Source organism: Podarcis bocagei (assembly GCF_964188305.1).
Source record: "Podarcis bocagei genome assembly, chromosome: 1".
Lineage (NCBI taxonomy): Eukaryota > Metazoa > Chordata > Lepidosauria > Squamata > Lacertidae > Podarcis > Podarcis bocagei.
Genome location: NC_138125.1, coordinates 23405123 through 23421834, shown reverse-complemented (window position 1 = coordinate 23421834; position 16712 = coordinate 23405123). Strand labels below are relative to the sequence as shown.

Sequence of the window (16712 nt, the reverse complement as noted above, 5' to 3'; positions counted from 1 at the left end):
CACTGGAAGGACAGATCCTGAAGCTGAGGCTCCAATACTTTGGCCACCTCATGAGAAGAGAAAACTCCCTGGAAAAGACCCTGATGTTGGGAAAGATGGAGGGCACAAGGAGAAGGGGACAACAGAGGACGAGATGGTTGGATAGTGTTCTCGAAGTTACCAGCATGAGTTTGACCAAACTGTGGGAGGCAGTGGAAGACAGAAGTGCCTGGCGTGCTCTGGTCCATGAGGTCATAAAGAGTCGGACACGACTAAACGACTAAACAACAACAACAACAATGAAGGTGCATTTTGGGGAGAAGCTTCTCCCATTGATTTCTTCCTCTTATTCAGGTGTACTTAGTATAGATCCTTTACCTATAGAAAGATGGCAATGCCATCTTGGCGACTCCGCCAACATCTCCCTTCAGAGAAATTCATGAACAGTACATGAAATATGTTGTGGAAAGCTGGTCTCTTGGTGCTAGGTGGCTTGAGAATTAATTGCATAGCAGGAAGCTACTTCCACAATACCTTTCGTATGTGATACTAGGCTTGTGGAATGGTCCTGACACAATAGGAAACCGTTTTTAAAATACTGCCTCTGAACAACTGGGAAAGCAGAACTGAGTTTAGGAGATGAACCAGAGTGAAATATTTCTTTAAATAAACTGTATATCTTTAGTTCCTTCACTGTTCCTTGATAATTTCGCTGTACCGTATCTTATAAAAATGTATAAAATTTAGATTAACATTTTGCCATGTGAATGAGTGTTTTGCAATGCTTCCTAGTTCAAATATGAAACGTTCACGTGCTCATTCCTTGAGGATTCATCAGCTTCCTGATTTATACAGAAAAGTCCCTGATTTTTTCCCTCTCTTGTTTCTCAATCAGTACTGTATTTGGAAGGGTCCTTTCTCGTGTTTGAAGATATCTTCAAACTGATTGCATTCTACTGTGTCAGTAGGTAAGTTGGATTTATGTTTTCCGATTATGGTGTCTCTGTTCACATATGGGAATGTTCAGTGGGGAGATTCTAGGACAACATAGCCCATCAAATTGGGTGATTGCTTACGCATCGCCAAAAAGAGAGGACAAAAAGGCCAGCAATCCAAAAGGGCACATTTGCATAACATTTGCATCTCTTAACAGGCATCCTTGCTTTTGGCTGTGGGGACATCTTGAAGACTTATTTATCCCAACAGGTCTATGTTAAAAACTTTTTTGAGGAGTCATTCATTTAATGATTCTGCTGAGGTCTAGTGGTGTATGTGTGTCTATATATCACTGCATACCGCCCTGATACTTTGTGAGAGGTTAGCATATAAATATTTTATAAATAAATGTGTTTTGCAACTGAACAAAACCAGAAAACTGTCACTGCATATTCACTCCCTTGTGTGCGTGAATGTGAGAAGGCAAATTATGAAAAAAAAGCTTCTCATTTGATGTTGTTGTTATTGTTTATATCTGTACACCACGCTGATAGCATGTTTCGGTGAACACAGAGCTGCTGCCACTCTTCTTCATGATGCTAAATAACATAGAATCATAGAATTGTAGAGTTGGAAGGGACCCTGAGGGTCATCTAGTTCAAACCTCTGCAATGAAGGAATCTCAACTAAGTCATGTGATGTCATTGCCTTCTGTTTCCTTGCCGTTCTGCGACTTTGTTGGCTGCTGCTTGCAAGGGGTGGAAAAACTCTGAGCGTAGTGACATCAGTTCCCAAGTCTCTAACTAAACATCAATGGGGAGACATAGCGTGGGCACGAGTTCCTCTTAGTTTGGACAATGTACAATTGCTCAGTGACCAAATTCCAGCAGGGGTGTAGGAGGTCCTGATTTTAAAAATATTCAAGGGCATACAGAATGCTTTCAATTGGTGGGGGAGAGGCTGTTTGGCAAATTAATTTTTAACACACACTCAGTAAAAGTGACGTCCAAATTTATGTATGGATTTTCAAAAGAACAAAAGAAAGGAGGTAGGGGAAGGAGCGAGGGAAAATTGAATTCTTCAAATAATTAAGTGTCTTCTGAAATCAAGTATTCTGGCTAGCCTTGGGAATATCTGTGGTAAGTAAAACTGCCTGTCAATGGGGGTTGTTGTTGTCGTCATCTGTTTTTCTCGAATGACAATGGAGTGTGCCTCTGGGGGTGAAGGCAAACTGCTGTGTTAGCAGCACTGAAGGGACCTCACCAAGACACAAGCCTGGGCAGGGTGTATGGAGGTCCTGGGCTGCCCAGATGACAAGGCCTTCTCATTAGCCTTACTGATTGATGTGGTCCAAAGGAAAGCAGAGCCATATGCTTGGCACCAGCTTGGCTGCAGGAGTCGCTGGAAGGATCATAGAATCATAGAATCATAGAGTTGGAAGAGACCACAAGGGCCATCGAGTCCAACCCCCTGCCAAGCAGGAAACACCATCAGAGCACTCCTGACATATGGTTGTCAAGCCTCTGCTTAAAGACCTCCAAAGAAGGAGACTCCACCACACTCCTTGGCAGCAAATTCCACTGTCGAACAGCTCTTACTGTCAGGAAGTTCTTCCTAATGTTTAGGTGGAATCTTCTTTCTTCTTCTTTCGGAGGTGTACAAGGCACCACCGAACCACCCTAGGGACTCCACCCCGGAATTGTGTAGGGTTTACTCCTTAGCTTTACCTTCTCCTGAAAGTATCCCACAGGGCAGTGGAGGTTTAGGATCAGAGTTTTCCTTCTTCTAGATGGGCTACCTTCCCAGGTTGACAAGTCCCATCTGCTCCTATGAGAGTACTTGCTAAAGAAAAGATTGTGTGTTTAATGTTAAGACTAAGGATAGGTGAATATTTCAGTTGTGACTTCTCTCAGTTTATCTTTTTTCCAGTGCTCAGTTCTCCACATTTACACACCAGTTTGCCAGTTGTTGTTTTTTTAAGTCCCTCTGAAACTTCACCAGCATTTTAGTGTGGATTTTTCTCCATGTGTACATTTTTGTATGCCATCTTGCCTAATTCAAATATTTTTGCAATGTATTTTTTACCTAATACAGTATGGGGGCCTTTTTATTGTTTCTTTCACCAATACAGGCATTTTAATGCACATTTTACTTTAAGGTGTACATTTTTGTATACATTACTTGGCTGGAGAACCGCACTGCAAGAGTTGGAGAAGTGAAATTTTCAAAAGGCGTCTGTGTTTGGGTTCGTGAATTAGGAATATTCACCCTTAAATGAAAATTGAACTTAGTTTCTCCCTCATCCCTAGTTAAGGCCAACAGTAGCTGAAGGGGAGAGGAAAGGCCATCATGAGTTCATCTCTTAGCCATCCTGGGATCTGTCAAGGCAGGCAGTTTGCTCAGCACTCGTGCCAGTCATGTGAAAGAATGATTTCCTGCGGTGCAGAGAAACTACAAGCCAAGCGAGCTATTTGAAACTCAGCTGTTCCAAGCTGTTTTTAAAAGAATGATAATTGACTTTGGGTTAGCAATAAAAAGAGCCAGACTTTCTCTCCACGCCACCCTCGCCATCTCACAGGACCAGTACTATGAACTCTCCTGTGGGAAGGATCCCAGGAGAGAAATGCAGGTCAGCAAAGGTCACATCAGAGCCTGCTTCAGTTGGATTACCCTCCTGTGCCATTTTGCAACCAACTGACCTGCAGGAAATATGCTGATGGCTTGTTCTATGTTGATCTGAGTCTTATTCGCACGACACTCTAAGCCAAATAATTGCTCACTGCAAATGTGTGGGCTCCCAGAGAAGAGCTTGCGGCTGTTTCACTCCTCTTAGGAGGTAAAGAAGCTATTGTTTTCCGCTTTGCCCTGTATTTATCGCATGCAGAGCTGTTTCCATTCTGCTGTAGTTCATTTTCCACCCAAAGCTATGGTATTCGACTTGCTGGCGGCTGTGGTAAAAGGACATAACTTCCATAAATTAATTACCGAAGTTACATTGTCATTATGTCATTTCAATGTCAAGAAAAAACATGGAACGTAATCAATTACATGTTCTCTGGGTTGATTTCCGTTCTGGACATGGGGCACATAGGCAAACAGCAGATTCTGCTCCATTTCTGTTTTCCTTGGTATTCTCTGACATCCCCAACTCCTTCCTGGTTGTTTTGCTGTTGTGCCACACTGAGCTAAGCCAAAGTTTGACCTAGGTTGTTGCCCAAACCTCGACTTGTAGTCTAGCTCTCTTGGGCAAACCATGAGCTGTAAGCAAGGCGCTATGGTTTATGGCTCATGGTTTGTCCAGGAGAGCAGTAACAGGAACCCAGGACTGGCTTATATGTCAAACTGTGGCTGAAGAGCCTTGGGACACAGGTGGACTTTCTCCCCCATCCCTGCTTGAGGGCCACTTCCCACTCTATGATTCAGAATATAAACTTATTGCAAATGCGTTTCCATTGAAATTATTTTGAAGTACTGCATCTGTCTAGTATAAGAAATGAAATAATGCAGAACTAACCAAGCAGCTTTTATTCCCTACCAAGCCACATGCAACTTTGAATATATTTATTCATTTCTTTTTCACTTCCTAGAGATTTGCTTCCCTCCACGCTAAAGCTGCCACAAGCGATATTGGAAGCCAATAGTGTTACAGATCTAGAAACCATCTCTAGTCTGGAGATAGGTAAGTTGTGTTGGAGACCCCTAGCAACTTCTTACCCCAAACCCTAATTAATGGGTTCATTATTTGGATGTACACCTAAGGCTTCTAGTCCTATGCACAATTCCATCACATGCCAGAATGCGCACTTGTTTTGCCGAACTCAGCAAGAGGTGGGAGTGTTCCGCAAGGCATTCCTGTTCGTCATCCCTGCTCAAGGGCCTTGTATCTCCTCTTCTCCGCCCTTGGTGAGAGAGAGGAGTGCTTTGCAAGGGGGCAGAAGCAATGGGGTTGGTAGGGTGCTGCCTCTTGTATACTTCCCTTGCCTAAGGCAGGTGTTTTGCCCTGCCTCCTCAGTGGGCTGTCTCTGTAGAAGCATAATGCCTCCAACAAGGGAGGCCGATCATAGTCATCATGGCTAGTAGCCACTGATAGTCTTATCCTCCGTGAATTTGTCCAGTCCTCTTTTACAGCCATTCAGGTTGGCGGCCATGGGAGTCCCATAGATTCACTATGGTGTGTGTGGAAAAAGTACTTTCTTTTACCTGCCCAGAATCTCCCTGCGCTCATCTTCATTGCATGTCCATGCATTCTAGTCTTTTGTTTTGATCAAGATTGCTGTGATGTGGTTGAGCATAAGATATCAGCTGGAAATACTTGGTTAAAATTTAATCTGAGCCGCATTTTTGCAGATAGACTGGCCACAACATCCTATGAGACTGGCCTGGCCTACAAGATTGTTGTCAGGGTTACTGAATTAACATCCAAAATGACCTTTGAGCACTTGAAATTATTTCTAGGACACATAGAAGTTATACACTGTATTGTGCTCCTTAGGCTCCTTAGTAAAAAAAACCTAATCAATTCAGAGAGGAGGTGATGGCAGGTAGCAAACCAGAGTTTTCTTTTCCAAAAGGAAAGATTTCGTAATCTACAATGCTTATTTCCACTTCCCTCAGAATCATGCCTGTCTTAGGAGGAGGAATTCCCCGTTTCGTTCTGACACTTCTGAGATATATGCACACAGCCCTAGGCACAAATCATATCTCTGCAACAGTATTTGTTTAATGCTACTTTATATGCAAATGCTCTTGCACGATAATTTCTGGATCTCTACTTCAGGATGGGATTAAGACTTCTTTTGTTTGTCAATCTGTGCCTAGACTTTGGTAGAGGGAACAAAGTCTATCTTTTGTGGGACTCCCAATATAAAATTTACAGACTATTAAAAAAAAATGAATGATTTAATCCAGACCAGACATAGGTGTTCAGCAGGGTAAAGAGGGAGATTTGCTTATCTGGAGAAGAGGGTACAGCTGGGTTTGGATGGGGTTCCACTTCCCCGCAAGAACCAGGTTTCTGGTTTGGGGGTCCACTTGGACTTGGCCCTATCTGAGGGGAGCCTGTGGCTATCATTGCCCTATATTTGCTAAGTTTAGTATGCCAGCTACAACCCTATTTAGAAAGATCAAACATTGACTCAGTAATCCATGTTGAGGATAGACTACTGTAATGCACTCTACTTGAGGCTGCCTTGGAAGACAGACTGAGAAACCTTTACTGGTACAGAATGCTGTTCCTCATCTGCCAGTGCACATGACAATTGGAGCACATATACACCAATACCGTTCACTGGCTGCAGGTGCATTTCTGGACCCAATTCAAAGCACTGATTTTGACCTTTAAAGGCTTAAACGGTTTCGGACAATGTTAGCCAAATGGCCACCTACACCAATACAGACCTATTAAGATCTGCCTCTGAGACTCTGCTCATATCCTCATGGCATGCCAAGTTGATTTGGCTGGCACAAGAGATAGGGACTTTTCTGGCATGGCCCCCGGATTCTGGAACTCCCTCCCCACAGAAGTGTGTGTGGCTTCAACATTGCCAGTGTTTAAATGAATCTTTTGACTCACATTCTCTTAAAGGTTTTCTCAGAATTGGTTATTTTAGTATAGACGGTTATGCCCTTAGGGTGGCAATTTATACTGATGTTTGTAAACGGTTTTAAATGGCATAGCTTTTTAAAAGATTGTTAGCACCATTGCCATTTTATGTTAGAATTTATACAGTGTTGTGAGCCACTCTGGGTGGTATATGCATATAGATGGATTTATAAATAAATAAATATCAACAAATGAAATTCAGAATTAGTAAAAGGCATAACACGGGTTGGTTCTGCTATGTAAATAAAACAACTCATTAACAAGTATAATTTGCATCACCTTCCTAGACATCACCACAACAAAAATTGTCAATGGTTTCCGTGTCCATTGTACAGTAAAGGTAAAGGACCCCTGAATGGTTAAGTCCAGTCAAAGGCGACAATAGAGTTGTGGTGCTCATCTCACTTTCAGGCCGAGGGAGCCAGCGTTTGTCTGCAGACAGCTTTCCTGGTCATGTGGCCAGCATGCCTAAACCGCTCCTGGTGCAACAGAACACCATAACGTAAGCCAGAGTTCATGGAAACGCCATTTACCTTCCCGCCGCAGCGGTACCTATCTATCTACTTGCACTGGCGTGCTTTCGAACTGCTAGGTTGGCAGAAGCTGGGACACAGCAACGGGAGCTCTCTCTGTTGCAGGGATTCGAACCACTGACCTTCTGATCAGCAAGCCCAAGAGGCTCAGTGGTTTAGACCACAGCGCCAACCCCATACTCACCTTTGACTGGACTTAACTGTCCAGAGGTCCTTTACCTTTACCTTTATTATACTATTCAAAATACAGGACTGAATCTAGTAAGTATTTTACACATCTCCCTTTTTAAAGTTTCCATATACAAGAAATGGGAACCTTATCCAAGACATTTTCTCTGAAAATAGAACACAAAGTAGAGCATGCAATTTCCATACTTCGTCAAACTACATTTTCTCTAGCCTAAATGTTCTATCAGTTATAGTATACTGAGGAAGACAAAAAACGTATTCAAGGTGACATCTAAATGTTTCTTTTCATCAGCACTCAAAGCATAGTATTTTGTACTTTGGAAAAAGTGGTGCTTTCCCTTCGATAACACAGGGGTTACTGTTTTGCAAAAGGTAACTCACTTGATCAATGGCTATATTTCTTTAGCTGGTACACAAACACACACTGTTACTCGTGTGTGTGTGTGTGTTTGCATGCACGCGGCTATGGTTTTATATGACAAACCCTCCAGCTCTTGTGTACAGCAGAAGCTACCCTTTGAGCTCATTCTTACCCCACTCTGACCCAAACTACACACAACATTAGACACATGTCTAAGCAAGCATGTTTAATGTAGCTGCTTTTATTGTACAGTAAGATCTGGTTTGGGCCTCTGACCTCATGTTCTCAGTCTGCACAGGGTTTTCTGCTTGGGGAAAAATTCCACCCTATTCCTTGCTGCTATCTGCCACCCCTACCCCTGGGTAATGTTGCAGTGAGCAGCACTTTTGGCGAAACAGCCATTTTCAGGTAATACTATTGATTGTATATGAGGATTCTGCTTGGTTTGACCTTTTTAAAGGCAGCACTGTCTATCCAATACAAAATAATGCATATGTTCAATAAACATTATGCAATACAATTCAGTTAAAGGACTTCAGTCTCTTCCTGCCCTGCACTTGATTATTTTCTTTTAATTCTCATGGTTTTTGGTTGGTTTGTTTTTGCAGGTTTCTGGGACTCCGCTTTAAATCAAAGGCAGGGAGGGCAGTTCCCTCACTCTGTGAAAGGTCTTGCTTTTGCCACAACTCAAGCGAAAAAGGAGGGGGAAACTACCCAGTGTTTTGCAAGCAGCACGGACAATTGTGCATGTGAAATTGAGCTGTCAATAGGAAATGACAGGCTGTGGTTTGTAAATCCTATTTTTATAGAGGAGAGAAGCAACCAGTTTCCCACGGATGTTCCTCTTCCTCCTCCTCCTCCTCCTCCTCCTTCTCTAGAGACTTGCAGGAAAGATCCTTCTTTTACTAGCGACACCGTGACAAGGCCTCCAAAGAGGTCTCCCAGCCGCCGCCCGCCGCCACCACCTCCTCTGCCTCTTCATGCTGTGAAGCAGCCTGAAAAGTCTCCCATGACCACTTCTGAAGAGCTTCGGGATCTGGAGAAAAACAAAAAGGAAATGAAAACTGAAGTTAGCAAAAGCAAAGAAGACGATGGGCAGCCGTCTTTGTCTCTCAGCGATTCTTTTACCACAAAGAAATGCATCCCTCCTTCCATTCCGCCAAGGAGGTGCATATCCGAGAGATATTCTGGAAAGGGCTGCTTTGAAAAAGCTGAGAAATGTCCAGCAGCAGGTGGAGAACTGGTGGGGAAACGGAGCAGTGGGAATGAAGGTTGCATTTCATGTGCTGTTGAGCCTCCAGAGGTGTTTGAAGAGGTTTCGGAGAAAGATCCAGCAACATGTCAAGGGGGGGAGCCCAACAGCGAGGCCAAGAACCAGCTGGTGGGTGAGCTGCAGAAGAAGCCCTCAGAGAAGTCGGCAGGGCCTCCTATCCCACCCCCAAGAAAGAAAAGGATCTCACGACAGGAGTCATCCGCCAGCTCTTGCCATTCAAAACCAGTATGTGCTGAAGAGTCAGAATTGCCGGTTCCAAAAGGAAAGGGAAAGCCAGTAAAAAAAAGTTGCTCCAATGCAAAAAGGGAATCAAAATTTGCCCGTCAGCCTCTTAGCTTCTCAGATCTTGAAAGTTCTCATGACTCACTGGACAGCCCAGTAAGCAACGTGGGGGCTCAGGCACCAGCCTCTGAGCCAGACTCCTATTCCACCAGCAGCACTGAGGATGAGCTAGAGCTGGTGGCCAGCCCGTTGGTGAAGAAGACCCGTTCCATGATATTAGGCAGGGCCAAGAACCGCCTGTCCATGGTCAGCCTGAGCAATGTCTTCACTGCTTTCCTGTCCGCTGACCGAAAGCTCCAGAAGAAGATTGTGGAGCTGGCCCAGGACAAAGACTCTTACTTTGGCCGCTTGGTGCAGGACTATAAAGTATACAGCCTGGAGATGATGGCGAGGCAGAGCTCCAGCACTGAGATGCTGCAAGAGATCCGCTTAATGATGACCCAGCTGAAGAGCTACTTAGTACAAAGCAGGGAGATAAAAACCTTTATGGACCAGGCTGTTCACACGGATGAGCAACTAGGTAAGAGCTTCCGTTTTCTATTCTTCTTCTGAGTGCATGGCTTCCTCGAGAGGCAAATCAAGGTGAAAACATGATGCATCAAAATAACACATTATCAGGAGAACTGACACAATAAAATAGTTGTATTTGTCAGCCATTGGCATTTGCTGGACCACAGACATCTATGGTTATTTACAGGTTTATTTACTCTTTTTTTCCACGTCTATGACATTTTTAAAATATAATGGAGTCTAGATGCAGAAACACCACCAAAGAGCAGGTTACCAAAGCACTGACAGAGCTCTCAGGCTTTTTATTTAGTGATTATGTTTGTAACCCACCCTTCTTCCCACATTCAGACTGGAATGCTTGAGGCTATCCCATTTTATCACTTATCCCCAGGCCATAGAACAAGATTCAGTGCTTAAAACACCATCCATTGCATCACAACACTAGAAACTCTATCCCAGCCTTCCTGAACCTGGTACCTTCCAGCTGCTTTGGACTACAACTCCCATCATCCCCAGCTAGCATTGCCATCCAAAACAACTGGAGGGCAACTTCACCATCACCTGCAACATTTCTGTGCCGCACGTGTGTGAAGCTCCTTTCTACATATTCAGCAAATAAATCAAGCTGGGTCGTGGCAGAGTCAAGGATTGCTCTATCCCCTTTTGCTTCAGTCAGACTGAACAGGCAAAGGCACCAGAGTGGACCGATGCCGCAGGCCAGATGAAATTTGGCCATGGGTATGTTCTGGCCACAGCCCAGCCTTAGAGTCAACAGGTTGAGTTGGATCTCTGGTGGAAGGAGAAACTTAATTCACGGCCCTCATATAAGAGCTCTTCTGCTCAGCCAGTAAAGCGAGACTTAATGTCAGGGTCATGGATTGAAGTCCCACTTTGGGCAAAAAGATTTCTGCATTGCAGGGGGTTGGACTAGATGACCCTCGTGGTCCCTTCCAAGTCTATGATTCTAGGTGTATTTCATGGGTTTCAGAGCTTACTCCTGTGGTCCTGTTCTTCCAGCTATCACAGATACCCTGGCCAGAATCCAACACAGAGTTGAGTGTGCTTGGGTTATAGGCCCTGCAGAGGTGACAACAGGACAGGCGTGATGCAATTTGCTGTGCTTTTGCAAGTTTGATGGAAAGGCGTTTCTTTGGGTGTTTTTGTTCACTTGCTGGATGTTAAGCAAGAGTTGGGCAATAGCCTCAGAAGGCCGTGAACAAGAGTGGCCCGAACTAAAGAATATGCAGTTTCATGCTGCTGGATGTAATCCGTTCCAGCATTGCCGAGAACTGCATTCAGCAGAGCTGTAGAAGTCAAAACAACCACCATCTAGCCTTATACGGAAATGAAATTTTCAAAAAGTTGCTGCAACTTTCATCAATCCTGGTAGGCCAACTTTCTACACGTTGTCAACACTTCTTCCTGGATGTCCTCTCCCCTTTCCAGCTGAACACAGCGAAATTGTGCCTGTCATTTTATTTAAATTCACATTGAGAAATTCCATTTCTTTTATCCTGAGCATGCCAAATTGGGATTATCTTCTGCCTCACTTTCCCCTTCACATCCAGACCCAGTTCCACAGTGTGATTTTTCTTCCCTAACATTTCCAAAATCCATTCTTCCCTCAGCACCTATTCCTAAAAATCCTTTATCCATGCTGTGAACATATTTCATCCAAATAACAGAAATTCACTCCTCAATAGCCTAGTTCCTTCTTCTCCTCCTCCTTCCCTTTTCCCAGCAGTTCACTTTGCTAGATTCATCTTTGCCTTTGGTCATACATTATGGGTAAAACTTGTCGAAGACATTCATGGATTTTTCCTGTTCCTGTTCCTGTTGTTGTTTGCATGCCATATTGGCTTCTAAGTGATTTACAAGCATATAATCAATTACAAAATTCTTACATAATTAAAATACACAGTAAAACAATTCCATCAAAACATTAAAATAGCCATATTTAAAATATACAATAAAACAAACCTGTCAAAAAGCATAACAATTACACAGTTTAAAAAGCAATTAAAACAGTTGGATCAAGACGTTCGCGTGAACGTTTGCCTAAACAGGTGTGTTTTCAAGGATCGACGGAATGCCAATACGGAGGAAGCCTCTTGTTTTTCTGCAGGAAAAGCATTCCACAACACTGGTGCCACTAATGAAAAAGTCCGCTTCCATGTTCCCAGTCTGGGGGCCGGATTCCATTTGGATGCTGTTCAAAATGGCAGTGGTTTGTTGGGTCAAAACCAAGAGACATTATTATAATTATTTAATTTATTGTCTACCCTTCACCCTAAAGCCCCAGGGTGGGCTACAATTAAAAAACAACAATATAAAAACTTACAGTTAAAAAATAGCAGTTGCTTCCGTTATGTTAGGCCTAGCCAGAGATCTCTATGAACTGGCTAGACTAGACCCCAAAACCATATTTTTATTTGTTAAATATGTATGCTGCCTTTCCAATAAATGGTGCTCTAAGTAGCAAGTGTATTGAGGCTTATGAGGGTCAAGGTCAGAGCTTCCAAATTTCCAGGGCAAAAGGATGGTCATATTCTTAAGTAAGGAAGCACTTTAGTCAACAACAACAACAATACAGTGGTGCCCCGCAAGACGAATGCCTCGCAAGACGGAAAACTCGCTAGACGAAAGAGTTTTCCGTTTTGGAGGTGCTTCACAAAACGAATTTCCTATGGGCTTGCTTCGCAAGACAACAATGTCTTGCGAGTTCCTGCTGGTTTTTCCCCCTCCCCCCCCCTTTCTAAGCCGCTAAGCCGCTTATCAGCTGATCCAATCAGCAGATAAGCCGCTAAAAGCCGCCAATAGCGCTAATCCGCTAATCCTTCAATGAGCTTGCTTCGCAAGACGAAAAAACCGCTAGACGAAGAGATTCACAGAACGGATTCTTTTCATCTTGCGAGGCACCACTGTAGTTACAATGTGCTAATTTTATTTTAACACGGAGTTTCTAGGCTCCAGAGATCATTACCTGCCGTCACCAAAACGAAATCTCTCAAATTTGACTATAAATTCCAGAAGGAATTTTCATTAATATGCACAGGGGCAGGGGAAAAGTGATTAAGAACTACTAAGGTTAAATATTTTTGTCAATATTTTCATACCTTTTGGTAGTATGACTGGACAGGTAGAACAAAATACATACTGAGGGTAAGTTGCATGAATGTCTATCCAGGCTGGCTTTAAGATGCTGATTTCTCACATATTCCTTTTCTATCTTATGTTTCCCCACTCCGCTTCCCAACTCCAGAGGTGATTGTCGAGTCAGCTTTGCACAAGTGCGTCTTGAAGCCTTTAAAAGACGCCATCAATACCTATCTAAGGGAAATCCACAGCAAAGATGGATCCTTCAAGCTCCTGAAAGAAAACCAGCAAGTCATACAAAACACGACGACCACTGACTTGGGAGTCACCACCAGTGTGCCTGAATCCACATTGCTGGAGAAAATACTGCACAAATTCACAACCATGCACAAGGCCTACTCTCCAGAGAAAAAGATTAGCATCCTACTGAAGTCCTGCAAACTCATCTACGACTCTATGACTCAGGGAAACCAAGGTACTGTACAACCCTCCTAAAGCTCCTTCTCTTGCTATAGATATATATATTCTGAATTACAGAAAATCCGACTAGATGTAAAATGACACATTCAAAGCACATTTTACCCACCCCAGCTCCCAAGAATTCTGAGCAGTGTAGTTTGCCCCTCACAAAGCTACAGTTCCCAGCAACAAACGCAGGGCCCTGAATTTTTTGAAGGGGGAAATGTGCTTCAAATTTACTTTCAAGGTATAATGTGTGCACACAGTATGACAGCTAGTTCTGAACTGTATTGCTAAGCATGTCATAGCTTGTCTGAAGCCACTGCTAAAGCTTCTGGCGGGTGTTTGTTAATGGAGACCAAAGCACAAAAGAGATATTTGGTCAGGCCCAGGAAATAGTTTCATTCAGCACAGCAGGGGCAGTTACAGGAATTAGGGTGGTGGCAGCAGCACCTTCAGAAGCAAGCAATGAAAGCCTTCAAGAATATTGCGTGTAAGGAAGGCATTTTGTCAAAACATGTTGGGACCCCAGTTGTGTTGGATTAAGCTGGCCTTCCCCAACCTGGTGCCCTCCAGGTGTTTTGAACTACAACTCCCATCATCCCCATCCAGCAAAGCCAATGGCTGGGGGTGATGCGATTTTTACTCCAAAACAGGGGGAGGACACCAGGCTAGGGGAAGGGTGAATTAAGTGTTTTCCTGCGGTGCTATTCTCTTCTCTGTGGCTGTTATTGGTGACTGTATTTCTATGGAAAGAGAGACCTTGTGCTCCCTGTTTTGAGCTCTTTTAAAAAATCACAGCAGCCCAGGTAGGGCAGGGAATATCTTTCTTTTTGCAAAGGGATGTAGTAATACTGTACTGACAGAAGACTGGAATACAATAAGACCGGGAAGAATAGGCCTAGCACAGGAAATGCAACTGCGAGATTAAGGAGATAGGCAGCTATGTCTCTATGAGTGCCTTTGTGTACATATTCAGCTGAAGACATTGGGAGCCCAGAGATGGTGATGATGTGCTTTATACCCCACATTCCCTCCAAGTTGCTCAGTCTGTTTACATGGTTCTCCTTCCCCCTGTTTTATCCTTGCAGCAGTCCTGTGATGTAGGTTAGACTGAGTAACGATGTCTGGCCTAATGCATGCCCTCCAACACTTTGAAGCCCAAATCCAGGACACCATCTTCCCAGATACCGATGTTGGGGTCCGTTAATCAGGCCCAAGCTGCCTTGGTCACTGAAAGGCCAATAAATGCCATAGACAGAGGAGATTCCCATAACCACTCTTTTATTCAGCTGAGTAAAACAGAGTGGGCAAGCCACACTCGCCACTGTGATGGTGAAGCCGCCCCAAAGTGCCTTTTTTCATACTTTTTATAGGCATCCCCTCTCCCTTTCCCCCTTTCGAGGGTCCTTGCGCTGATCGAAATAGGACACCCTGCCTGGAGACCTTGAAGGAGAGAGCTGCCTGGCAGAGGGAGGTTTTCCTGAAAATTGCCTAGCAACGTTATCTGGTCTTCACATATTTGTGGCTCACCCTCCTAAATTCAAAAGCAGGCAGGTTTTTTTTACAGAAGCAAAATGGCATCAGTTAGGCTAACCCAGGCATAGGCAAACTCAGCCCTCCAGATGTTTTGGGACTACAACTCCCATCATCCCTAGCTAACAGGACCAGTGGTCAGGGATGATGGGAGTTGTAGTCCCAAAACATCTGGAGGGCCGAGTTTGCCTATGCCTGAGCTAACCAAAAAACAGGGCAAAAACATGCCTCTGTGGCTTTTCCTGAGACCCCACACCGTCTTCCCATTTTTTATCACAAGAACACAGTGGCCATTTGGGTTGCCATGATCTCATGCAATTTTGTGCTGCAGCTTCCCCACCACTGAAAAAAGTGTTTTATTTTTAGGCACACCCAAAACACCCAATGCGTGTTTTGGGGTACCACACAAGATTGTGGCCCCAGAAAATGCATTTTCCCAAGGGAAATCGTGCAAGATCATGGCAGCCAAAATGGCTGCCGTTCTCTCATGATAAAAAATCGAGATGTCCCAGTTTTTCCAGGACACTTGCAAAGTATGCTAAGGATGCATTGAGGTTCATGGCTGAGTCGGGATTTGAGCTCTACATGTCTGCTCAGAGTTCAATGATACTTACACCTAGGTAAGTGTTTGTATAGGATTGCAGCCTGAATTTCTGTAGGGCTAGTGCACTCCCTGGATAGGGTGATGTCCGAATGATTTGCTTAAAGACGCTTGTAAAGTGTTTTGAGATCCATGAATAGGAGTGGTCTGTTGTTTAATCGTTTAGTCGTTTAGTCATGTCTGACTCTTCATGACCCCATGGACCAGAGCATGCCAGGCACTCCTGTCTTCCACTGCCTCCCGCAACTTGGTCAAACTCATGCTGGTAGCTTCAAGAACACTGTCCAACCATCTCGTCCTCTGTCGTCCCCTTCTCCTTGTGCCCTCAGTCTTTCCCAACATCAGGGTCTTTTCCAGGGAGTCTTTTCTTCTCATGAGGTGGCCAAAGTATTGGAGCCTCAGCTTCAGGATCTGTCCTTCCAGTGAGCACTCAGGGCTGATTTTCTTCAGAATGGATAGGTTTGATCTTCCTGCAGTCCATGGGACTCTCAAGAGTCTCCTCCTCCACAAATGATTGATTGACTGATGGATTGCCTCATTGTGCCATGGAACCAAGGGAGAAGCAAACCCATGGGCAGAGCCTTCATTCCTTTATGAAGGTCTGGGCAGGGTTCCAATTCCTTTTAACTCTGCATTCAATTATTTAATACCAATTTTCGTCCAAGCGCTGGAGCCCAACCAGAGGCTGATGCTGCAGATAGTTTCCCTAGACTGTAATAGCATGGGGGCCTGTAGCACTGGAGAGGGCTTATTTTTAAGCCTCTTATAGATATTTATGAAACAAATGTTTCATGTCATTGAAAAATAGAAATAAATGGGGGAGGCAAGCTGGATTTGGAATAAGGCAATTCTACCTTGAACAAGTGAGACTGTTTCCAATGTCATTGAAGCAGCCGTTGAAGGACCTCTGGCTGTTTCTGAGCTCTGTCATGTGAGCCAGGGGATGAATGTAAAGGAGACAATTGAGTCTGCACAGAATTTTTCTCTTTCTTCCCTCTCTCTCTCCCTCCCTCTGTAAAAACAGAAAATATTGAAATCTTGCATGCATTCCAAGCATTTTCCATATAAAATGTTGGTTTATAAACATTTGGTAGGTTTTTCAAAAGAACTGGAGGAATAGAATCATAGAGTTAAAAGGGATCTTGGAAGCCATCTGCTATAATCAAGGCTAGGTGCACAGTCCAGGCTGCAACTACAGCATCCCTGACAGATGTCCAACTTCTGCTTTAAGTGCCTCCAGCAAAGGAGAGCTGAAGACATCCTTATCTGCTTTTGAGAAGCACTTAGTGTTAGGAGGTTTCTCCTGGTGCTCAAGGTGAAATCTGCTTCCCTGCAACTTCCGCCCTGTGGTTCCA

The 16712-nt window shown here is 44.0% G+C and overlaps 1 protein-coding gene across 3 annotated transcripts in view; it reads left to right on the top strand.

Moving 5' to 3' along the window:
* RIN3 (Ras and Rab interactor 3) overlaps positions 1 to 16712 on the top strand; it is a 72295-nt gene that overhangs the window by 38860 nt on the left and 16723 nt on the right. For all 3 annotated transcript variants that reach the window (XM_081172741.1, XM_081172742.1, XM_081172743.1), the window contains 4 exons: positions 875 to 947; positions 4503 to 4594; positions 8209 to 9675; positions 12928 to 13236. In XM_081172741.1, coding sequence (XP_081028867.1) covers positions 875 to 947; positions 4503 to 4594; positions 8209 to 9675; positions 12928 to 13236 — 1941 coding nt within the window. The remainder of the gene's footprint in view (positions 1 to 874; positions 948 to 4502; positions 4595 to 8208; positions 9676 to 12927; positions 13237 to 16712) is intronic.